Raw genomic sequence first — 25,914 nt, 5'->3', positions numbered from 1 at the left:
GGTGTAGTACTTGGAAAGAGACTATTCAATAAAAAAAGTCTGAATAACACAGCTACAGCACCTCTCTGTGCTTAATTAAAGATAAGCAAGACAACACACTTGTCAAGTGCAACTCTCGATTAAAGAGGCTAAACTGTCCTCACCTAGCTGACTGAACGGGGTGAGCTAAATTAGTTAGCTCAGCTACCTACCAAACGTAACTTTACCTAGTGTTAGACAAAAATTCTTAGATGCAGATGCCACTATGTGGAGAGCTGGGTAAAATTATATTTTTAGACAAACGTATATTTCTAAGAAATTACATTATCTAGTAAGAAAACACCCTAATTTAGAACAAATATCATGTAGCTCTCAGGAGCGCCGAATAGTTTGAAACTTAATTGTTTTTTTTCTGCCGGTAGGAAAAAAAAGTCCTCATTTTCTGTCATTTCCGTTGTGCTGTGGTTTATGCCGTTGTGCTTGGGGTAATGCTGTTGTGCTGCGGTTTATGCCGTTGTGCTTCGGGTAATGCCGTTGTGCTTCGGGTAATGCCGTTGTGCTTCGGGTAATGCCGTTGTGCTTCGGGTAATGCCGTTGTGCTTCGGGTAATGTCGCTGTGCTTCTGGTAATGCCGTTGTGCTTCGGGTAGTGCCGTTGCATTGTTTCTTTTGTATGTAATGTGAGCCCTGTGGGCCACCGTACAAAACAATACAATAAGCATTCATACATTCATTCAAAGACGTGTCAAACTTAGGATAATTAGATGTTAAATCAAAGATGGCTTGAAAGGGTCTGGAAGGAAGAGAATTTATATAATCCCACCCCTGTTTTACCGTAACCATTTTATTACATGAGTTATCATTATCCGGTTCATAACTTTTCAGCTGATATCAATGCCTTACCAACACAGTATCAATAAGTTAGTATCAATACATCACATGACAATGATGAATTACTTCATAATTATGTAAAGTATATATAAATATGCAGATCAGTTATCTAAAATATTTTCAGATTATTTTCATTAGAAAAATCATGTTTATGATTAAAATAACACCATTAGAAAATAAACATAACAAATCATTACTTTTTTGGATCAAGTGAATTAACATAATTAGAAATCAATCATTTTAACCATCTTTAATAATTGATTAAGCTTTTTAAATTTTTTTTAAATAATAATTAAATTATATATTTTTTAAAAAGAAATTTCATGATTTTTTATTTTAGTAAGGTAATGCTGTGAAATAAAAAGGGTCCATATTCTGTTAAATGTCCAAGGTTGGTATTCCTTCTTCTGCTGATTAACAGCCGTTCTTCTGGGTTTAAACAGAGTTTATAGTTCTATTCGCTGTTATGTCTGCAGACATTAGATTAAGTTTCGTATCCTTCTGCGGCTGTTATCAGCGGCACTGAAAGTTGAAATCAAGTTGTCTGCAGGACAGAACTCTGCTGAAAATCAGGGTCACTTCTGACTTTTAGAGAAAGCGATGAATCCAGGCGCCATATTTCCTGAAATTATATTTTGACTCCAAGATTTATTCTTCTCCAAGTCCTTCATTGTGTAAACAGCGAGAACCTTCCGGTGGACCGGTCCAATGTGAAGCTGCACTGTGAAGCTGCACTGAAAAGACAGAATTAGTGTTTGATTATTTATGTTTTTTTCCCCGTTAATTCTTTCTTCCTTCTTTTTTACATATTTTTCTGATTGTTCTTAATATTTGAACTCAAGACGCTTGTTTGAGACTTTTGCATCTGAAGGAGGTGCTGTAGGAATTTCTGAGGATGGGAGCGGCGATGAAGAGCTTGACGGCCTGCAGCTGTTAAAGAATATCTCACAGAGAGCAGGCGCTGTTACGGCGGAGGGTTAAGGAAAGCACCCAGGCGCAGAGAAGGAGAGGAGGCAGGAGGTTGCAGGGGAACGGGGGCTTTAATAAACAAAACTACAAAACCAAAAACCACTGCTTAAGCAGGCTAGAATACTCGAAACTCTGAAAACACAATAAACTCGAAACCAGGGAACAACACAATATGGACCAGCACAGGAGGAAGGGAATGACAAGACTTAAATACATACAAGGGAACAAGACATAGGTGGAAACACTCAGGACTGACGGGGAAAGATAAAACTCGAAACAACAAGAAGCCGAGGAAAATCTTCTTATACGCTGAGGAAGAAAAGGCTCTAAGGCTTGGTGTCCCGCATTAACCAGAGAGGGTATGTGTTTCCGATGGTTACCAAATTGTGCCGCGCTGCTGCCAAACCTTTGCACTGCAACTGTTGCTCAAATCGCACCACAGGACCTCAAATTGTGTCTGGGGCGGCCGTGGTGCAGCGGTAGGGCGGTCAACCCATGATCGTAAGGTTGCAGGTTTGATTCCCATGTGTCGAAGTGTCCCACTGAACCCCACCTTGCCTCTGGTGGGAGGTTGGCGGAGCCGCCATCAGCGTGTGAATGTGTGTGTGCAATGGGACTGTGACTGTAAAGCGCTTTGGGCCTTCGAAAGAGGGTAGAAAGCGCTGTATAAGTATACGCCATTTACCATTGACTGAACATTGGTATTGGGTTTGGTTTGGACGCAGTTTAACCGTAACCTTAACCCTTCTTCTAGGTTCCTGCGGCCAAGAAAACAGGTCAAAACTCGCTGCACATATTTGGAAAATTACGTGAAAATAATTACTTTCTTTGAGAATAGAGACTGTCAGTTGGTGTCCTTTGTGGCCCCCTATTGTGTCAGGCTCTTCATTTGTGCAAGACGCAGCTACTCAGCTCAGCACCAATGGCCACACCTATGTAGGGGAGATTTTAGGAACAGAGGCTTCAGATAAACATTAATATGGCTTTTTAACACATTTAGGATGTGGGATGTTGGTTAATAACTTCTTAATCATGAATAAAACACCACTGGGACTGTTTTTATAAAAAAAATAAATGTCAAATGTCATAGAGGGACTTTAAGACAGATGAGGGAAAAAAAACAAGATAATTAACCTAAAACAAACTAACTACAAACTATCACAACACATTTGTGCAATGATGTGTTTTTTTATTAACTATTAGATAATTTCATAAATAATCTGATCAAACTGTGTTGACATTTTCTTATTATGCTGTAATCCAAAACAATATTGTACAACCTGTTATCAGAGAGGCCCAGAGCTGTAAATTTAAGGAAGTAATAATTAGTGTTTAGTAGTAAAGAGCAGCAGTGAGTAAACAAAAACACATTGTGTGCACATTTAAATTTTTAAAAACTATACTTATATGTCTATAAATACATTATAAATGGAAACAAATAATTATCAAATGGACAGTAAAATCAAACTAGAAGGAGCTGCATTTCCAGAAGAAAATGCAGGGTTGAATGCTGTATTGCTGAAAGAAAGCTTAATGTGTAAAATAAATGGCTGAACTGAGCTGAAAGAGATCAACATTTTAAAAGTAAAATGGTTAAAAAAAGTAAAAACCTGTAAAAGAGGTTAAGCACAAGAATTCCCTATGCATTTTAATGGAGCAAAAATCCTGGAAAATCTTGGAATATCTTGAAAAGTTCAAAGATTTGAAAGACTAAAAGTCGTAGCTGATAGGAATAAGCTGAAAGGGTTGAACATTGTAATAGTAGAAGGATTAAACTACGTGAAAGTTTGAAGAAGTTTAAAATTGCCTCAAATTTTGGCACAAAATGGCCGCCAAACAGTAGGTGGTGTTGCCATCCCATAATAATCTTGAACCTTATGTTGAAGTCCAAAACCTTGTGAACATTTCAATATTTGAACGGTGTCTCTAGCCAAAAGAATGTTAAAGTTACAATTGTTTAAAGAAGCAAAGGTTTGGCCAATGGAGCAAAAACATTGGAAAATCTGGGAATATCCGGGAATATCTGGAAAAGTTCAAGGATTTGAAGGACCAAAAGTCATAGCTGAAAGGAATAAGCTGAAAGGGTTGAACATTGTAATAGTAGAATGGTAAAAATAGGTGAAAGTTTGAAGAAGTTTAAAATTGCCTCACATTTTGGCACAAAATGGCCGCCAAACTGTAGGTGGTGTTGCCATCCCATAATAATTTTGAACCTTATGTTGAAGTCCAAAACCTTGTGAACATTTCAATATTTGAACGGTGTCTCTAGCCAAAAGAATGTTAAAGTTACAATTGTTTAAAGAAGCAAAGGTGTGGCCAATGGAGCAAAAAGATTGGAAAATCCGGGAATATCCGGGAATATCTGGAAAAGTTCACGGATTTGAAGGACAAAATGTCATAGCTAGAATAAGATGAAAGAGCTGAACATTTTTATAGTCAAACGGTTAAAATAGGTGAAAAATTGTAGAAGGAGTTTAGCTGTGAACTTCTGCACGAAAAATTCTCCATGTATTTCAATGGAGCAAAAATTCCCGGAAAACCTGGAATATCTTAAAAAGTAAAAGGATTTGAAAAACCAAAAGTCATAGCACAAATAAGCAGAAAGAGCTGAACATTTTAAAAGTTGAATGGTTACAATCGGTTAAAAATTGTAGAAGGAGTTAAGCGGCGAAAAACGGCGGAAGATAGGCGTAAAGAATAATAAATAAAGAGAAACAGGAAAACAAAGGGTTGAATGCTTTACAGCATTCAACCAATGAATATGTTCTGTGTTCCTATTTTGGATTTTTTGCTGATATTTATGAGAATTGTATTCTATATGTTAATATGGAGCAAAAAGGAATAATTCACACAGATAACATGAGAGCAATGGTTTATGTTATTTATACCCCACGGTCAAATTTCTGAGTAGTGCATAAACCCCTTTTTAGTTGCAGATCTGGGTGTGTGTTTGCGTGTTTTAGTTAAGGATTTGGCAGTATCGGCTTCCAAAAGAGCAATCGCCTTGATGCAATATGTTCCTCCATGCATGCACTCCGTCCCTCCACCTGCTTTCTCTCTGTGTATTCAATCGGCAATATGATTGAAATGAGTGGGCGATCATTGTGCGTTTTGTGTGTGGCACAAAATCATTGCAGTGAGTAGGCAGTGTAACCAGAAAGATTTTGCGTGGGAGTGAAGCACTATTGAAGTGGACATGATGTTCGAGTATGTGTGTTTGTTTGACAGACAAAGGCCTTTTGTGTTAATTATGAGGCCTGTGGTCACCACACGTGATGATTACAAAAAGAAGTAGCATTTCCCGACAGTTCTGCCTGCTTTACAACTGTCCAGGCCATTTAAACAGCAGATTACGCTGTAACCACACAAATTTTCTGTTTTCCTCAACAATTGAGAGCTTCCACCAACTGGATTATAGCACTTAAAAATAAAAGAAACGTTGCCTAAATGCAACACTATATAATCATATATTGATGTCACGACAGATGATGAAATTCTCAACGATGCATCAAAACATCATGGCTGGAGCATGGAGCAAGATTTGCTGGTGGATTTGCACCACTTTGAAATTTTGCATCAAGGCTCTTCCAACTGTAGGTGGCAGATATGTGCTGGTAAACGGTAGAGAAACATAAGAAGAAGAAGCCACTTTCTGCTTGTCTGGTGCTGGTCTTGTGTGAACGCCACGTTCTGAAGTTGTTGTATTTGGGTTTCCAAAACTTGTCGCACCGATTTATCACCATATATTAATACCCACTCCAATAAAAATTGTGTTTTTTGCATTTTTAGGCTTCACAAGTTAAGATAAAACAAAATTGCCAATTTTTCTTGTCAACAAAGTTTTATCCAAGAATATCTATAGCTTTCATTTATAACAAGAACTTGTTCTTTATGCATCTATAAATATTAAAGAGATGAACACAAATTCTTACAATTAGATGCAAAATTTTGCCAACGCTAACTCTTTTAAAACATTTTATCGTTTGACTTGTCTTTTCCCCCATCCAAATCCAATTTCTTCCCCTACCCCCATGGCTTCTCCCTGCACCTACATTTACCCCTCCAAAGTGAGATTTATGGAAACAAATTGTCTTGGAATTCCGATGTTACTCCCACTCAATGATGTCATTAATAGTCAGCTATGTAAGCTGCTAGCGGAAGGTGTTAGCGGGAGGCTAACATAATTTGCTGGTTGCTGATAGACAATTAAAGAGAGAAGATATTTTTATGGTTTAATAAAGTTTGTGTCTTCTTTTCACAGTGTGTTGCTTTGTGGTTCACAAACGTTGCCATGAGTTTGTCGCATTCTCCTGTCCAGGTGCTGACAAAGGACCGGCCTCGGACGTGAGTACAAATATTTATCCTTTAAAATGTATTTCTCCAAGCCACTTCTATGTTGTCTCTGGACTTTTTGTTCACTTTTGAGGCTTGACTAGTTTGACCGATATGGGTTTTTTTTTAGAGTTGATATCGATGATTAGTAGTCAAGAAGGCCAAAAAACGAAATTTGGAGCAGATAATCATTTGCGGTAAAACTGAAAATTTGCATCAAAATTTTGAATAATACAAACACCAACACCAACAACTTTGTTTATTAAAAAGAAAAAAAATGTAAAAAGCAAATAAATAGCTCCTAGAAGTACAGGGAGTAACAGTCTCAGCAGTATTTTTTATTAGTTTCTTTCTCAGTACGGGTGGACAATCATTCATTTTTTTAACATTCAATTAATGGCGTTGAGACATTTGCGTTAATACATTATTAACTTTTTAAAAAGTGACTGCCCTAGTTGCTAGTAGTTTGAAATACAAAGAACTAAGTGAATACTAATCAATCAGATGGCACCAAGGGCGAGACAATGCTGGAGACGAGAAGCAGGGCTGCATTTGAGTCAAAATAAGGAGTCGAATAAAAAAAAAGACGGATATATGTTAAAATAACAATTTTTAGCATTGATTATTGGCCTGGTCGATTTTTTGTCAACCCCTACTCTTGACAGATGTTGTATTTTTGACCTAAAGTTATTTGACTTATTTAATGACACAACTTAAAGAACAGGAACGGGGATTGGATCAGTGTTCAACACCAGAGCTTTAGGTCCAATGTTGTCATTCTTTCAACTACCAATTGTTTACGCAATTAATTAAATTAAATTAAATTTTATTTATTTAGCCCAATATCACAACATAGTTGGCAACAAAAAAACAATTACGAGAATATAGAAGAAACCTCAAGGATTTCCACATGAAGGGGGGATCCTCTCCGAGGACAGATATGAGATATGGCTGTTAAAGAGCTAGCTCAGTGTTCGGCAACCTGCGGCTCTGGTTTTGTCGTGTTAACACTGTCCGGTAGTGCGAGAGAGAAGCGTGAACGCACGGGGAGGATGTGTCTGCGGCTATGAACGCTGACCAGAGTCTGTTATGGGATGGAAAGTTCTTCTAAAGACACTACCTGTTGAATGAGAAGTGAATAAAACCTCATCATGCAGAACCTCTCCGGGTCGTCTGCCGACCAGCTGTTGTATTTTTGTGAGTGGGCAGAACCAGGAGCGGGTCTGAACCAGGTGAGCTCCTCATCCTTGGAGCGGCACCCCTGTGAACCCATATAAAACAAAAACAAACGGACTGAGTATTGGGTTTAAAAAATGTAAATACAGACATTTTCTAAGTAAAGGTCTATGTGACTATCAAGCTGCGTCACCGCCAAGACTCCCGCTGGCGTGTAATCCCAACAATGTTACGACCCAGGTTAAACAACGATGGAGATCTTGAGAAAAATGAAGTTCCGGAAGAAAACAGTACGTTTATTGGCACCTGGGCAGAGTTGTTTGCTTTCAACAACTTTACAAGTATCTATTGTGTAAAAATGAATTAGCAAACATCAAAGTCTCTGAGGGCCACATTAGCATAGTGGTTGTCCTCAAAGGGCCAGATATGACTTATACATTTAACTAAATGTAATAAAAAATAAATGTAACTACTCCTTAATGTTAAATAACTCATTATTTATTTGTTATAACATTTTAAAGTGACAATTGCAGTTGCATAAAAAAAACACACGTTTGCTTGTTACTCAACATAAATCCTTTTAAATTTGATTCTGTCAGGGTAGGTTATATGGACAGTGTTTTGGGAGCCGGTTTAGCTCGTGCTGGTTTGCGGCGCCTTCCGTCCGTGAAACCAGGGTTCGACTCCGGGCTGCTCCCTGTTCCCTTCTCTACCTCTGTGCCGGTTCCAAGCCCGGCTTGAGAAGGTTGCGTCAGGAAGGGCATCCGGTGTAAAACATTGCCAAATTTACCATGCGACTTGTTCGCTGTGGCGACCCCTGATGGGAGGAGCCGAAAGTGGAAGAAGAAGTTTAGGTCCTAATTTATAGTTGCTCAATCCAATATTTCAAGTCCGATTCCCCCTAGATATGAATAAATACACACCAATTTTTGTCCATGGTTCCGTCCATTAAAAACTTTTATGCTCTCGCGGGTCACATAAAAGGACATGGAGGGCCACATTTGGTCCCCAGGCCTTGAGTTTGACATGTGGTGTAACAGATGGGCTTCATTCAAATGTAACTGGGGGCCAGCTAGGGGCGCTAGATGAGCCAGCAGAGTCAAGGTACATGGCCAAGGACAGGAACATGGACGATCCACATGGAATCTGGAATCCAGTCCTGCATTTTGAGCAAAGTGTTTCCTTTTGGTTGGTAAGGCACTATGATATCTTTAATTTAGGATGGAGTTATTCCATTAAAGTCCTTGTAAGTTAGCAGGAGGATTTTGAATTTGATTCTAAATTTAATTGGGAGCCAATGAAGTGAAACTAACTTTTCCAGCACCACTCACAGGTAATACATTTCTGATCTTATTTATATTGTTCAGGTGAAAAAAGTCATTTACACAATCTTTTGATATGTGGGCCTTAAATGATAATCCTAATGAAATAAAAGCCCTAGGTTTCTATCCGTGGAATTGGATGGAATAGATAATGCTGGAGACCATTTACGCCATTCAGAGAGACTATCTGATCAGATAATCTCCTAAGTTTTTAGGACAAAGTATAATGACCTCAGTTTTCTGGGTTTAGGAGGAGGTAATTGTCATCCAAGTCTTGATTTTTACAAAAACAGTCTGTCTGATCCCAAATAGGCCGGACCAGTAACATAAAAGCAAAAATCACCTTTTTTTTTTACTCATTTGGAAAAAATGCCTCAACCAACATGGTACCCTAATCACTTATTATTACATATTCATTCACAGAGGCCAATGGATCTCAAATAAAATGTATTTCACTTAAAAAAATGGTTTACTCAATTTTATGCAGACTTAATATTTTACATCTTGACACTCAAGCAATTCCGATAATAAACTCAAGAGGGGCTACGTAAAAAAAGGAAACGCCTGCCTAAAATTTAAATGTGCAAATCAAAGAAAAATTCAACTAAATTAAACTTGCAAACATTTGTGAACAAGAATTTGGAGACAACCTCCCCTTCTCTCCTGAAACTTCACCAGGCCATCAATATCAGGATTCAAATCCTGTTCAGAAACACATTTAATATCATTCAAGTGTGCAAAACACAATGAAATGTCCAAAAGTCTTTTCCTGGTTTGCTGCCCGAATTTTGTGGCAACACCTGCCTTATTCCTTATCTTTTATGGGGTGCCAATAGTGTCCAGACTGATATCACGTGACCAGTTCACTTCAACATAGTCTGGCACAGTAACAAGAGAGCTGACTATGTCAACAGCTGTTGTGTCCATCAACTAAAGAAACTCCGCTGTGATGGTCTCTTTAAAGGGTCAACTGCTTTCTTCATGACTGGGTCAGATTGAACCATCTGGTGGGCCAGATGCAGCATGTGGGCCATATGTTTGACACCCCTGCTCTACGTGAAGATGAGAGTGTATTGCCATTTAATGCCAAGTGGTCAATCTGATCAGGTGTATTTGATAAATACAACTGCGTATCATCCACATAACAGTGAAAATAACGCTAAGGGTAGCATATAAAGCACAACCATGGGTCCTAGAACTGAGCCTTGTGATAATCTAGCTAACTTAAGTGCAATGACAGGATTGTCCTTTTACCTTAACAAACTGCTACCTATCAGGTAAATAGGATTCAAATCATTGGAGGGCAGATCCTCTGATCTCTTTGTTATGCTCTAGGCTCTGGAGTAAAATGCTGTGGTTGATAGTGTCAAAGGCTGCACTGAGGTCTAGAATAGAGAACAGTCCCTTTTCTAAGGCCAATAACAAGTCAATAGAGAGGTGTGTATTGGCAAGAGTCTGGTGATTCGATACGTATCCCGATATTTTACCGAAACATATTTTCTTTCTTTTTTTTTTTAAATATGACTTTGAAAAAACTCTACCTGAATTTCATTGTCTTCCACTGTAATAAAATGGTCAAATTCAAATTACTTATTTAATGATCACAATGTTAAGCATTGCAACTGTATTTTATATATAAGTTGCGTTTACCAAAGCAAATTCATAGTGCTTAAGTTAAAATTTAGAAAGAGAACAGTCAACATTGTCTGATTTCCACAACAAAATAAAAAAGGCTTTTTATTTTCAACATTGCTTAATGTAGATTCTCCAGTACTTTGAAACGGTTCAGGAGCCTGAATGGTGCTTCAAAAATAAGGGGGGGGGGGGGGGGGGGGTACACACTGATTCTTTCCAGAAACAAAAAAGTGTAATAATGAGGCAGCATGACAGAACTAAGGAAAGTTGATTTAATGTGGCAAAGGTACTTTGTTTACATATCAGTCTGTTCTGCTGCACCTTTGCAGCCACACTTCTCACACGCAGAAGTAAACTAGTAACGCTCATCGCCACGATGTCGGACTTTTTCCAAAGCGTTGTACACATCACTGTGGTCCATCAGGTCGCTAAACTAGAATCTATTGCTGGGAGGTTCTGCAGAACTTTACCCCGCTTTGCCGATAGCATTTTAGCCGATGCTAAGCGCATTACCCTATTAGCCGCTGCCGTGCTTCACCCGTATTTATCTGAGCTGCTAAAAAGCACCACAATCAACCAAGTTTTCTTTCTGATGGAATGAGCCGACTCTCTGAGGAAAATAAGAAGATCAAAGAGTCCATTCTGGATCTTCAATCAAGATCCATGAGAGATAAGCTGTTGGTCATGGAAATACCAGAAACGCAGAAGAAAAACGCCGAGGAAAAAATTTAAAACTTTATTCAAACCCAGAGAAAGCTTCCAGAGGAAAAAGTTAAATCCATAAACTTTCACCGTGTGCATCGCATGGGAGCAGCGAGACCTGGGAATCGCAGGCCCAGACCCGTGGCCAAGTTCGTGCTGCACAAAGAGAAGGAAGAGGTGAGGCGCCGTGGCAGGGAGCTCCGGGGGACCAACTTCAGGATGGATGATCAGTTCCCCAAAAAAATCATGGAGCGTCGTAGGATCCTGTTCCCCATCAGAAAGAAGTTTCTGAGTGAAAGGGCCCGCGCTGTCATCTCTGTAGACCGACTCTATGTGAACGGATGGCTCCACCGCGACCCAAAAGTCACTCCCTGGCTCTACTAAATCAGATATGTATCCACACTCTTTACACTCTCTGCACAGGTGTCAGTTTATGCCTATATGTGACACACTGGGCATAACTCAAGGGGCATAAAGGTTCTCCACTTTAGGTAATATCACCACCAGTCTCCTCAGCAGCTTGCGTTATCGACTTCTTTGCTAAAGAATGGTCCTCATATCTTCAAAATAATGACCACCCAGGTATTTCTTCATGCCTTTTATGGAAGCCGGGAAAGCAGTCATGAGAGGCAAAATAATCACCTTCTCATCCCACAAAAAAAGAAAAGAAAACTCTAAACTAGTGGATTTAGAGCAAAAAATCAGACTGTTAGAGGAAACATACAGCAACTCTCCGGATGAAGAAACTCTACAACAAATAAGGAAAGTTAGAATCGAATTAAATGATATAACTAATCAAAGAACACAGTTTTTATTACAGAGACTACATTTGGAGAGGTTTGATCACAGTAATAAATCTGGGAAATTTTTGGCAAATCAACTCAAAATAAACAAAGAGAAGACAACAATTTCATCAGTCATAGACCTAACAGGAAACGCAACACATGATCCAGCCGCAATAAATTATTTTTCTTTAAACTTTTTCTAATCCCTCTACTCATCCCAAATTGATCCTTCTGACAATAACATCAATAGTTTTCTCAATGGCATAGATTTGCCTAGACCAACAGAGGAACAAATTACAGCCCTGGAGTCCCCTCTTACTGAAGAAGAGCTACATAAAACATTAACCAACATGCCTAATAAAAAAGCCCAAGGACCAGACGGCTTCCCAGCAGAATTTTATAAAGAGTTTTGGCAAATTTTGGCTCCCATTTTACTCAGAATGACAATAGAAATTAAGGATAACAATTATCTACCTCCAAATATGAACTCTGCTAATATTATCTCACTTCTGAAACCTGGGAAAGATCCCACATCACCATCCAGCTATCGACCCTTATCGCTCATTAATGCAGATCTTAAAATAATCTGCTTTGCTTTGGCAGGAAGGCTGGAGAAGGTAGTTCCTTCTCTAATACATCCTGACCAAACCGGCTTTATAAAGGGTAGACATTCATGTACCAACATGTGCAGATTAATCAACCTCATAGATTATACAACTATTAACAACCGAGAAGCAGCTATTTTGCAGAAAAGGCATTTGATCGGGTCAACTGGAAATTTTTAATACCCACCCTGAACAAATTTGGCTTTGGAAAATCGTTTATTAACTGGATTAAAATATTATATGCCTCTCCTAATGCTCGTGTCATAACCAATGATCAAACATCTCCAAGCTTCAATTTACAAAGAGGAACCAGACAAGGCTGTCCACTATCTCCGTCTATATTTGCACTATTTATTGAACCTCTAGCTGCTGCAATTAGGCAAAGTCGAGACATTGAAGGCATTCAAACCAAAAATCTAGAACACAAAATAAGTCTATATGCAGATGATGTTTTACTATTTACTCCAAATTCACAATCTTCTATCTGCCAAATCAGCTCCCCAATTAATAGATTTTCCTCAGTTTCAGAATACTCCATAAACTGGTCTAAAAGCACAATTCTACCAATTAATTGCAATTATCTAAATCCGTTATATATTAAACTACAAACAGGCAACATAAAGTACTTAAGTGTAAATATTTCCTCTAGGCTTTCTGATTTATTCAAGCTAAACCACACCCAACTCCTTAAAACAACCGAGGCTGATCTACTAGATGGAAAACTCTACCCATTTCTCTAATAGGGAGAGTTGCAACCATAAAAATGACGATTCTCCCCAAAATGAACTACCTGTTTTCAATGATTCCTTCTAAACCTCCAACTACTTGGTTCAGCTCATCTCTAACAGCCTGGTGGGATTTTCTTAAAAAAAAAAACACCCCTCGTGGGCCCCCCTTTTCCCCGGGGTACCCCCCTCCTGGCTGGCCCCTGCCTTGCTCCTTTCTGGACCAACCGTGGGCCGGGTGGGTGGCTGCCTGGAGCGCGGAGCGGGTCTCCCTTGGGGGGGTCCTGGCTTGTACCTGGGGTTGGGGGATGCCCAGAACTCCTGGGGGGGTGATGGGGTGCTCGTCTGGGGCTGTGGGCTTCCCCTTTCGGGTGGGGACCTGCGTTGGGCCCTCCCGCCGTGGCGGGGGGGGGCTGCTCTCCTGGTTGGGCTGGGGCGGCGCTCTCTTTCCCCCCATGCCTCCCTGCTCTCCGGCTCTGAGGGCCTCACGGCGGTCCTGCTGGCCCTGGCCTGGGTGGTGGATGTGATCGCCCGGTGGACGTTTGTTCTCTGCCTGCTGCCGTGTGGTGTTTGGGGGTTCTGGCTATCGCAGCTGCTGCGGCGGTGGTCTTGGTGTGGGGATGGCTGGACACTCTCCCTCCTTCTTTTCACATTCCACCATCCATTTTAGAAGAACATAAACACTCAATTGAGCACAGGCTCACCTTTGCACTAATAGTTTGCGTGATTGAATGAATGAAATATTTCACACTAGTTGGTTTGAAAGCATAAGTATACAAGTGTGAACACTATCTGTTTTGTGTACATGTTGACGTGGACATTAGCAGGTGTGTTTATAACATTTGTGTGTGTGTGTGAACAGGCCCTGCCCTTCGAGATTTGTAATACATCTGAACCTTACCGTAATGATAAACATCCAGCAACTTGTTGCTTTATGCTGCTTCATGGTTTTACCCCCCCTCCTATTATCACCCCTCCTATCCCCCACCCCTCTCTAACATCCCTCTCTCTTCTTCCCTCCTCTCCTTTTCCGTCCGGTCATACACAAAAGATTTTCAAATATGATTGAAATGAATAAAGTTTGGCCTCAATTACAAAAGGGGTTTATTCAGACATACCTCTAGTCTGTCCGAAGATTTATAACCCCTGTTGTTAAAGTAAAATATGTCCAACACAAGAGGCCTTCAGCTCTCATCTGTCTGCCCAGCTGTTGGACAGGACAAGTTAAAAAAATAAATAAAAAAATAAAAATAAAAAAAACAACCTCACATTATTTCCATGTAAACTCACCCCCATTTGGAATAACCCTGACATTTTAATTAAAAAAACATGATTCATTTTGCTTCATGGAAGAAAATAAGGAATCCAGCAGTTCCAGCATATAATTCAGAATAGAACATTTATGTCCCTCTCAACGTTATCCTCAATCCATGGAATTAGTATAAACAACTTTCTAGAATATCAGCAACTTAAATCAGCTATAAGCACTAAATACTGCCTGACCCAAATAGACCTAGACCTTCCCCTTACAGTAACACATTTCATTGACCTTAAAAATCCCAAGCTCACCTCCATAATTTACAAGTTGATATCTGACATAGATGAAACAATTTACTTACCCATGACAAAATGGAAGTCTGAGCTATCATTGAATTCTAGTGATCAATTTTGGCTACAGATCTGTTTGAATGCCTTTAATATGACCAAAAGTCCTAATCTCCAACTTATTCAAGATTCTCCACAGAATTCACTACACCGGACAGAGGTTATTTAAAATGGGTATCAATCGGTCTGCTGTATGCACACAGTGCACAGGTAACAAAAGAGACGACTATTTGCATGCCCTGTGGTCCACCTGTCCAATCATTCTGGCGCAAGGTCTGTGAGGAGTTATCAATCTGGTTTAATCATAAGATTCCTGCATGCCCCAAATCCTGCTTACTAGATGACCTGAATAACATCAACATAGAATCTAACAAGGCTTATATGGTTCTCACCACTGTATGTATCGCAAAGGGGTTCTGGGGCCTGGGGTCGTCTGCCCACGGCCGGTGTTTTGCCCGTGGCCAGTAGTTGGCGCATGGCCTGGCCTCCCAGGGGTCGACGTTGCATTCACAGCAGGGGTTAAGGGGTTCACTTGGGTGGGTTTATTTTATTATTATTATTAATATTATTATTTTTTTTAATTTATTTATAAAAAAAATATTATTATTTTCTTTGAATGTATTTATTTATTTCATTATATTTCTTTTTTTATTATTAGTAGTAGCAGTATTAGTATTATTTATAATTATTTCTTTCTTTATTTATTTTTATTTTTTAATCTATTTTGGGTTCTCCATTTTTATTTTTATTTTTAGGGGGGGGTGCTAGTCCTTAGGGAGGTCAGGGCATGAATGGTGGGGCTGGACCTCCTGCCCCTCCGTTTTGGCACCGGGCCCCTTTCTTGCTGGCTGTCTCTCAGCGCTACGAGGCTCTGGCCTCTATCTGCGGCTGGCTTGCCGCGTCCTGACTGCTTGGCCGCCCTGGGAGGGGGGGCGCCTACCGCGGCCGAGTGGGGGGCCGGTCGCTCGGGGGAGCCCTCTTCCCCCGGTTGTGCCCATCCGCCTGATCTTCCCCGTTCTCACCCAAACAAATGTTGCATACAGGCACATAGGGCTCCGGAAACTGGATGGGTGGGGTATGCTGGCAGGGCTCACTGGGGGTGTCTCTCTCTGGGGTTGCGTCAGCGCCCGCCCTCCATCCGCTTTTACTTGCATACTATACACCCTGATTCATGTAGGGCCTTGTGGGGAGGGTCTGGTGGAGGGGGGCACGGTGAAACATCCGTGCTCATCTTTCACTGGTCCCCCCAACAATTTTAACTTCCACTTTAGACACACACACTGCATGTTACCAGCGCAAACACACCAAATACACACCACTCACAGAGGGCCCCCGGAGTGGGGGGGGCTCTGCGGCTTGGCAGCGGTGGGGCCCCCCACACTGGAGACCTCCTATTTTACCTGCAGCACACATACAGCACACCCACACCTCCATACATGGGTGGGGTCGGGGAGGGGCGGCCGGTCTTCACCCGCCTGGTCCTCTCAGGGCGGCCAGGGTTGTGGTGGAATGATGAGCTTAGATCAGGGGTGTCAAACATACGGCCCGCGGGCCGTATCCGGCCCGCCAGGTGGTTTAGCCCGGCCCACACATGAAGGGTAAAAATCATAGGTATGTTTACAAAAGAAAGCAAGTTTCTAGTCCATTCCTGTGGCGAGTTATGATTTTTTAAAGAAATAACTGAAATGTGCAATTCCGCCACTAGGGGGCGCAAAGAAAAAGCTTAACAGGTGAAACAACATAACTCTGCATGTGCCAAAAACGAAACCTAACAGCTCTGTGTCTGGGTAGGCAGTAGTCTGGTTCCCTGTGAGCTTCATCACTGAAAGATGATCAGTAGTGACACCCTAATGACCAAAATGTTGTCAAAAAGAAAAAAAAGGTTGAAGTGAAGTCCTGAGCTTTCCAGGAAAATGGAAAGCGTTTTATTTGTTCACGGAGCTGAATGCAAACCTGCATGCTTGGTATGTCATCAACAGGTTCTCCAGGAATATAACATTCAGCACCACTATGAGACTCTCCACAAAGAAAAAGTTTCACCATTTGCAGTTAAGAAAAATCAAAGAAAAGCCAAGTCAAGAATTATGATCAGATTCAACATCTCTGAGGAAACATGGGCAGCCATATGAAGTAATCCAGTCATTTATTGTATTTTCAGTCACTATTGATGAAAGCACCAACATCAAAGATATGTACAGCTGTGCATGTTTATTAGAGGTGATGAAGAGACCATCACAGTGGAGTTTCTGGAGTTGATGGACATAGCAACAACTGATGACATAGTCAGCTCCCTAGTTACTGCGCTGGACAATGTTGGAGTGAGCTGGTCACATGAAGTAATTTTGGTCACTGATGGCGCTGCATCAAAGGTCAGGAAGAAGGCAGGTGTTGCTACAAAATTCAGGCAGAAACCAGGAAAAGATTCTTATAGTAATATATGACAATAATAATGGACATTTCATTGTGTTTTGCAGACTTGAACGACAGTAAATGTCTTTCTGCACAGAATTTGAATCCTGATATCTATGGACGGGTGAAGTTTCAGGAGAGAAAGGAAGTTAACTCCAAACTCTTACGTTCACAAATGTTTGCAATTTTAATTTAGTGCAATTTCAACATCGTTTGGACGTTTACATTTTAGGAAGATGTTTCATTTTTTTCTGTAGCCCCTTTTGAATTTATTATCAGGATTGCTTCAGGTTCAGATTTAAAATATTCAGTCTGTATAAAATTGAACAAACCAATATTTTTTAAAGTGAAATTAATTTTATTTAAGATCCATTGGCCTCTGTGAATGAATGTGTAATAAGAATAAGGCTACCATGTTGGTTGAGGCATGTTTTCCAATTGGGTAAAAAAACAAGAATAAAGCTTTATTTTGCCTTTACGCTACTGGTTCGGCAGACTTGAGATCAGATGGGTTGAATGTGGCCCCCGAACCAAAATTAGTTTGACACCCCTGGCTTAGATCTAATGTCAGTAAGGAGGTCTTGAACGAGGAACCCTTTGTCCGCCATGACATCGTCTCCTGGCTCCAGCAAGGGAATTTGGCTCCTAAGTCATGAGTGTAATCCAAAGCCTCATCCAGAGCACCTGTGAAGATAAAGAAATTAAAAACCAGTCTTAACATATTTTTGTTACCTTTCAACACAACACAGTAATCATGTTTCGAAAACGTATTTTAAGTATTTAATTACAGATACATTTCATTTATTTCTGTTAAGGAAAATACAAATGACAAAATACTCAAAAGTAATTAAATACATGTAATTAAAATAGGCGAGAACGTGAAAAGTTTTTATTATAAACATTCATTTGTTCAGGTAGAAATGCATTTATCCAATAACGGTACACATAGTTGACTAACGTTAACCAAACACATTATGAACAATCTTACCTGCAGGTGGGTGTGTCACGTAGTCGTGATCCATCTTTACTGCCTTAGCTTAGCCACCGTGTCGGCATCTTCACAGCATAGCTGCATAGCCTGACGTTTCAGGTTCTGTCATATACTGACTCCCTTCTCAAAGGAGCAGTAAAGTTGTTCCAAGGGAATAGGCTCGGGACAATACCACTCTTCAGGCGACGTACGACGCAGCCGACGCAGACGGTGCTACCTGTATTTACATTAAAACTATGCCCTTCCTTTCTTTGGATCGCCTGTATCCATTTGGGGTTCAGGTTTGGATCCACAGGAAAATAATGAAATGAAAGGTAGGGCTGTTTTTGGTTGGAAGACGAACAGCCTGGAACACGACAGAAATTTGCAACTCTTCGACTCTGCCATTTTTCATATCTGCCGTTATGCTAACAGGAAGTTCTTTTACACTTCATTGACGTATTTTCGGTTGAAAAATGCAGAAGTGTGAAAAAGGTCTGTTGTCTTGTGTGGTGTGGAGCTGCTCAAAGAGGCTCCCTGTGCTCTGCTGCCAACTAGCGGTCGGAGGGTGAAGTGGACAACAAGAGTCAGACACTGAAGGATGCTCAGAAATAATTAAATAAATATCGTCCTGGCAGCATTTTGAATCGATTCAAGTATCGCCAGATGAACTATCGCAATATTTTGCTGAATCGAATTTTTTCTTACACCCCTACTCTAACCAGTGCATTTTCAGTGCTGTGGTGTGGTCTGAATCCTGACTGAAAATCTTCAAAGTGGCTAATGTCCTGTAGGTGGTGGTAAAACTGCTGAACTCCAACTCCTTTCTAGGATTTTTGAAATAAAGGGGAGATTTGATATAGTCGGCTGTAATGCCAGGATCTAAACTGGGAATTTTTCAGAAGTGGTTTAACAACTGCATATTTAATGAAGTATCTTAGCAGTTTCGTAACTTGGTTCCCTGCAATGACATTTTTGATCCAGCAGAAGTCAGTATTAAGTGACACAGTATCAATACACTTTGGGCAATGTGCCAAAACAATTCATGAGGCCTCATCTACCCTTCACTAGGGGCAACAATATCAAGTGTCCTCCTGAAGGGTTTTCATTAACATAAGACAGACTGATCGTTTTTACTAGACTGAAGCTAGGGGAGATAGTCACAGAGTATTTGTTCAGCATGTTATTAAGTATTGGTTGAACTTTGACTTTGAACTTAGACAAGCCGAAGAGGTAGAATCTATGTTAAATGCTAAGCGAAGGCTAGCAGTGTTTAGCTAATGCGAAGCAATTACGTCGAAAGCTTTGAGTAACTTGGAGAGCAGGCGGATAACACATTAGTTTACTCACTAGTATGCTAAAGATGCTACTTAAAGAATTTAAATACTAAACCAGAAAACATTAAGTTAGGTATTATCAATTGGGCAAATCGAATAACAGGAGAAAACGATCAAGCGCTGGTTTATGCTCACCCGGCAATGACGTCTCACCAACACTGCACATAATTCAGATGGAATTATGCTAATTCTATCTGGTTCTGAAGCGGAGAAAACAACCTTCAACTTCACAGTAGAGAAGTGTCAGATAAATGCATCTAGACATTAAAGAAAAACACAATTATAAACAACAAACCACAACAAGAATCAAGTTTCTCATGCACGAGGGAGAGGAGCAAATGTGTTGGAAAAGGTCCACCACGTTTCTCTTCTCAAAGGTCTGCCTCTCCTCGTGCACCTTTTATTAAGAACACAAGAAGGAGGTAACATTTTCAAGACAAAGAGGAAAAGTTCATTAGGGGGTGTCGTATAATGACCCATTTGGTTGGATTCTAACTTCAAACAGTATCCCTTATCAGCTCAGGACAGTGTGTCGTAAACCCCTCATCCTGGGTGGGAGATGAGAAGCAGATGAACAAACACACAACTGTTTTCAGAAGAGGTAAAAAGGTCAATCTGAGTTAACATTTAAAGACACGTTTAAACAAATACATTTAAACAATGATAATAATAAAACAATTTCCTTCACATACTCCCTCCTTTTTATCATTGATAAATATTAAAATCTCACATCCAATATCACATCTCTTTTCAGTTTTCTGTGACATCTTCATTTTCACAACACTTTCAATTTACACTCAGATGAGAAGTTCTTTTTTTTTTTTTTCAAGTCATTTCAGTTTCAAAATCATTACAGTCATCTTGGTCTCCCTTTAATAACAAGTTGTATTCTTGACTCATAAGAACACTTTGTACTCAACCATTCACTGCTCTAGAAATCATAGATTGAATACAAGGAAAAATGCACATAGTGAACACACAACATATGATCAGTACCATAAGAATAGGTGTCACTATTTTTAACAAAAGTTGCTACCAGGAACCAAAAGCAAACCAGGAGAAGAAATCCCAAGATTGGGGTTTCCTGTCATCCTGCATTGCCTGTTGAACCTATTCAAGTTGATGTAATGCTTCAGTGATGCTGTGACCTTCATCTGTGTTGTCAGGAATAAATGTACAACAGGTATCATTTAATATTTTACAAACACATCCCTCCTGAGCAACCAATAAGTCCAAAACCAATCTGTTCTGTAGAACCTTAAGTCTCATGCTTGACATTTCTTCATTATAGACTTTAAATGCTTTAATTCAGCGTTCAAAAATAAACCTAATCAATAATCAATGGTCTCAATTCTGAGAGCGTTTTTAGCATTTCCCACTCAGGGAAACAATGCCATAGTTACCTTTTCCCCAGTATTCCAGTGTTTATGGTCTTCAGGAACATCTGATCCCCAAATGGAATCATGTGGCTTGACATCAATAAGGTTACGTCTTTGGCGCAGGTGAGGCTCATGGACTGCAGAAACTATGAAAGTGTGACCTGTGACCTTTACAGAAGCACAAATCCCACTCCAGTCTCTAGGCAGACTGAGGTAGAGGGCCTGCCCACATAACCAAAACATTTGATGAACCACATAAGTACCATTGTTACCTGGAATTAAATCTGGATTAGATTCAACACAACGTCCTCTGGGGCAGGGAACAGCATAACCATGGAAAACTCTGTCATTGATTATCTGGACTGTGAAGGGAACAAGAAGTTCATGACACATCTTTGTCGGCAAAGTTCCTAAAAACTCTGTGCCATTGTTAGTTACGCAATGTGGAAACACAGTTCCTGGGTCCACACAAGCATATGGAGCTAATGATTTTGTCAATTTCAGTTTTTTAAACTGATACAAACTCTTGCAACTCGGTCTTACAAGAGTACCATTTGAAGTGGTGACGGCTCCAGTACTAATATACCCTCTGGTACTATATTCAATAACACAGTCGCTTTTCCACTCAGAAAATTGCTTTGCCTGCAAATTAGGATGTAGGGATGAAGCTTCAATTACAGAACAAACATAGCAATCCGATCTATTCTTTAGTCAGTCAGTAACATAACATACCTATACCAAGAATTTGTCATATACAGGTGAGTTATGTTCATTTTTGGACTATTCAAAACATCATGTTCATCAATACTCAGCCATCGAGAAATGTTTTTTTCCTTGTTGGTGGTTCTTCTTGCAGGTGGATAATGATTCCAAAAGAACCAAATCCATGTGGTTGCTCCTGTCAGGAATAGCAGGAACAGTAAACAAAATAAACTGTCTCTTAGCCCAGTTGGACACGCCATGGTGGATATGTACCTATCTTCGGGAGGGAGAGGTTACTAGCACATCACCTCCTCAAGTCCTCTAACAGTGTAGGATCCGTGTAGTGCAAAAGAGTTCTGGTGTGCTTTCTTCCCTAAGACTAGGTGGATGTCTCGGCTTCGCTGACGTTGAGACAAGCAGCTTCTATACGGCTGCCTCCCTTTGTAGTCAGACTTCCCCACCTAGCAGTTGGAATTAGCCTCACCCAGATGCTTTTTCTTGCAGTGTGACAGGTGGATCCAAGACGTCCTTTCAGCAATCTTTACAGCTGTTGGTGTAGTCAGCAGGACTTGGAATGGCCCTTCCCCCCGTGGGCTGGACCAACACTTCCTTTTTATGGCCTCCACAAACACCCAGTCACCAACCTGCACTGGTGAAGTGTCCTGTGGAGATAAGAAGGAATCTGGCACTTGATTTGTCCTTTGTACATCTTTAGTGGTAAACATTTTTCTCAAATAATCCACTAAATTTGCATCATCATCTGGAGAATGTTGCTGTGTAGGATCAAGGTCTGGTAACCTATAAGAACGTCCATACAACATTTCAAAAGGCGTTAAAGGTTGACCTGCTGTGCGTGTGATACGCATGCTTAGCTGAACTAAGTCTATGCAGTCAGGCCACTGTCTGTTTGTCTCTTCCATGCATTTCTTTAACTTTGATTTGATAGTGCCATTAGTTCTCTCAACTAATCCTGCACTCTGTGGGTGATAACTACAATGTCTCTTTAAATCAATACAAAGATGTTGAGCCATTTTGTCTATCACTTGATTTACAAAATGTGTACCATTATCACTTCTTATCACTTGTGGTATGCCAAAAGTTGGGATTATTCTTTTACAAATAGCTTTAGCTACTGTAATAGCATCTTGTGTTGCACATGGAAAAATTTCAACCCATTTGGAAAATGCATCAATAATCACTAAACAATATTTCAATCCTTTACTTTTATTCAATTCAATAAAATCCATATGGATTGTATGGAAAGGAAAAGGTGGTTCAGGAAATTTTCCTCTCTTAGGTCTAACATTGCCTTGGGGATTATGATGCATACATGTAACACATTGTTTACAAAAAAATTTTTTTATAGAGTTTATAGAGCATAAATCCACAAGTTGTTTAATATTTCTCTAATAAGTTCATCCTCCCCCCTGTTGAATCATGGCAAAGCCCATGACTCAAAATTGCTACCCATTTGTACATGGATTTTGGTAAAATAGGTTTTCCTTCTGTGCTGATATAAAGACCTTGTTCTAACTTTGCTCCCTTTTTGAAACACAAATCTTTTTCTTGTTGTAGTGCGCTGTGTTGCATTTCTTTTAAAACATCAGCGGTTGCATCTGCAGTCACATCCTCATTTGTGCATTTTTCTACATCTTTTGTTGCAGCTTGCTTTGCTGTTGCATCTGCAAAGGCATTCCCTTTAGAAATATGATCTGTTCTTTGTGTGTGTCCCTCACATTTACATATTGCCACTTTAGATGGTAACATTACAGCAGTCAATAATTCTTTCAGTAAGTCTACATGCGTTACTGGTTTTCCTGTTGATGTTTTAAACCCTCAGTTCTTCCACTGTTGACAAAACCAATGCACTGTAGCAAACGCATATTGGCTATCAGTAGATTGTAACTGGCTTATCTTTAAACAGTTTGCATGCTTCAGTTAAAGCTGTCAACTCTGCTGATTGTGCTGAGTAATTTCCACACAGGGGTCCTACCTTCAGAACCTTGTCTTGAGCTACAACAGCAAAACCCACTTTGTTTCTGCCTGTTTCATCTTTCTTTGCTGACCCATCAACAAAAACTGTTTCTCTTTCAGTGAGATCTAAAAATTCATCACTAATTGGTTGAATTTCTGGTTCTGATTCATCTTTTATCTTGTCATTTCTCTTACCATCTAGTCAATCTGATTTCTTCCTTTCAGGACAATCTCTCAGCCAATGATCTCTCTGTCCACAAATCCAACATCCATCATCAACCTGCTCTGACCCTCTGTTGCTACTTCCTCTAGACCTTCTTCTAAAATTTTCTTTAAAATTTCCTTTTCCACGACCACAATTTCTCCCTCTGTTCACATTCCTTCCAAAAAACACATCACTACTTTCTTCCTGCCAAAATGTATCTACACTTTGATTCCTAAATTTCTTTCTATTCACCATCAATTTTTTCTGCATGAACAGCAAAATTCACAAACTGTTGTAGTGCTCCTGTTGGTAGATCTATGTAAAGTGTCCTTATCTAGTCTGCAATCTCTGGTCTCATAGCTTGCAGTAAAACTTGTTTCAGCTGCTGTCTATAGGGACCATCATCATTATCTCTGAGTCCACAATTAGCTTTAAAACTTCTTCAAATCTGACTCTAAAATCAGACACTAACTCTCCATCTTTTTGTTTAGTTTGACCAATCTTTCCATAATCAGGTCTCATTGGAAAGGCTTCTCTAATTCTTTGTCCTAAAAGTGTAAGACTTTGAATTAACTCTTAGACTGTTATGCGGAAGAGGTCTGGGTGGATTGTCATCATTCATAGGATTCCTTTACTTTTGCCCAGTCTGCTTTCATAGCAGTCATACATGCTTGCTGACATTCAATGCCATTCAGATGGTAAGCTCTCTGAACTTCCATCATTTGCCCGTGAGAGATAACTCCCCTCACTGCCTTCCGTACATCCTCTAATGTCCAGGTGCTAAGCAAAAGAAGTGTAGGCCTCTGGCCATCTTCTCCAGCTCTAGGATTGGACACTTCAATCATTGGGTTCAGATGACTCTCCAGCTTCTTCCAAACCAACCCCCATAGTTTTACTCCATTCAAGTTTTTTTTCCCTTTTCCTCCTAACATTATTTTTCCTTTTTCTGGTTTATTTAAATCAGTCACTGGTGGGTAAAAACCCGTCAACAGAGGAGCATTTGTCCCCTGGTAGGGAGGAGGTGAGAAATCAGCTGGTTTCTGCTCTCCCCCCCTTTCATCCTGCTCCTGCTCGGTCTGCAGCCTGCTGCAGCCAGCTGTTGCAGGGGTCTGAGTCTCACAACTGATTTATCCTCCTTTTTTTAGCAATCAGACATGCTTCTCTAGTTTTACTTTTCTGAATGCCATTCTTTATTTTTCGTTGCTTCATTTAAGCACAGTTTTGCACAAATTTGTTCTTCACTATTTTTTTGTTTCTTTTGTATTTTTTCTTTTGTTTTTAATTTGTAACCTTTGAACTAATTCAGTACAGTCCCCTTAAAATCCTAGTTTTTATCCCATTTTATCAAGAATGTAGTTGAACCTGGATGAACCTCTTTCCATATATTTTTAATCTCATGTTAATTCAACTTTTCTATTTGAATTCCCCCATGTTTTAATTTTTTTGTTTTATTACGTTAGTCACAGAGCGTGATCAGAACCAACAGAGAATTTCTCTCAGGACCGAATTTCACTCCCCGTGCAACAAGCTTCTAGATCAGACCTATTGTCTGATCCGGTCACACGTTTAGGGTCCTCCCAGGAGCAAAACACGTTTTAGACTCTGGGTTCTTTTCACCTAAAGCCTAATGAGATGAAATCTTGTTCTACTCCAACAAGCAGCCTTGTGTTAACACCGCAAGGTTTCCAGCTGCTCACTGCTTCGAACAAGTTCACTCCTTTCACACATGCACACACATTCACACCAAAAAAAAACTTTTTTTATTTTATTTTTGTTGTCATTCTAGGCCTTTTAGGGACTTGAACCCTCTTACGCGTTTTAGGCTGCAGGACTCGAACCTACACCTTTATTTAGAATTCTGGACTTTTCCGGGACTCCAAACCCACACGTGTTTTAGGCAACAGGACTTGAACCTGTCCCTCAGAATTCTGGGCCACTTCGGGGACTTGAACCCCTGAAAAAGCGCTGTACTTGCCTTGTCGTTGTGGTCTGACTGGTTAACGAATAACGTCAATCCGGACCCAGGGATCAGACCAGGCGATTGGCCGGCGTAGAATTCACTACGACGGACTTTCTTCCGGAGACCTAGTCTCACGGGCTGTGCACAGACTTCAATCGGCATGGTCCTCCCCCAAGGACGCAGATATGTTGTCATCCGGCTCGAATGGACCAAAGAATGTCAGATAAATGCATCTAGACATTAAAGAAAAACA

At 40.2% G+C, this 25,914-nt stretch overlaps 1 protein-coding gene across 2 annotated transcripts in view; it reads left to right on the top strand.

Annotated features, from left to right (window-relative positions):
- prkcbb (protein kinase C, beta b) overlaps nucleotides 1–25,914 on the top strand; it is a 306,409-nt gene that overhangs the window by 140,198 nt on the left and 140,297 nt on the right. For both annotated transcript variants that reach the window (XM_023957697.2, XM_023957696.2), the window contains exon 3: nucleotides 6,100–6,182. In XM_023957697.2, the coding sequence (XP_023813465.1) occupies nucleotides 6,100–6,182 (83 nt within the window). The remainder of the gene's footprint in view (nucleotides 1–6,099; nucleotides 6,183–25,914) is intronic.

This window comes from Oryzias latipes, chromosome 8 (assembly GCF_053564925.1).
Source record: "Oryzias latipes strain Hd-rR chromosome 8, Olatipes_Hd-rR_3.1".
In the NCBI taxonomy this organism is placed as follows: domain Eukaryota; kingdom Metazoa; phylum Chordata; class Actinopteri; order Beloniformes; family Adrianichthyidae; genus Oryzias; species Oryzias latipes.
Note: the sequence above shows the minus strand (reverse complement) of the source record. Positions and strands in the feature narration are given on the sequence as shown.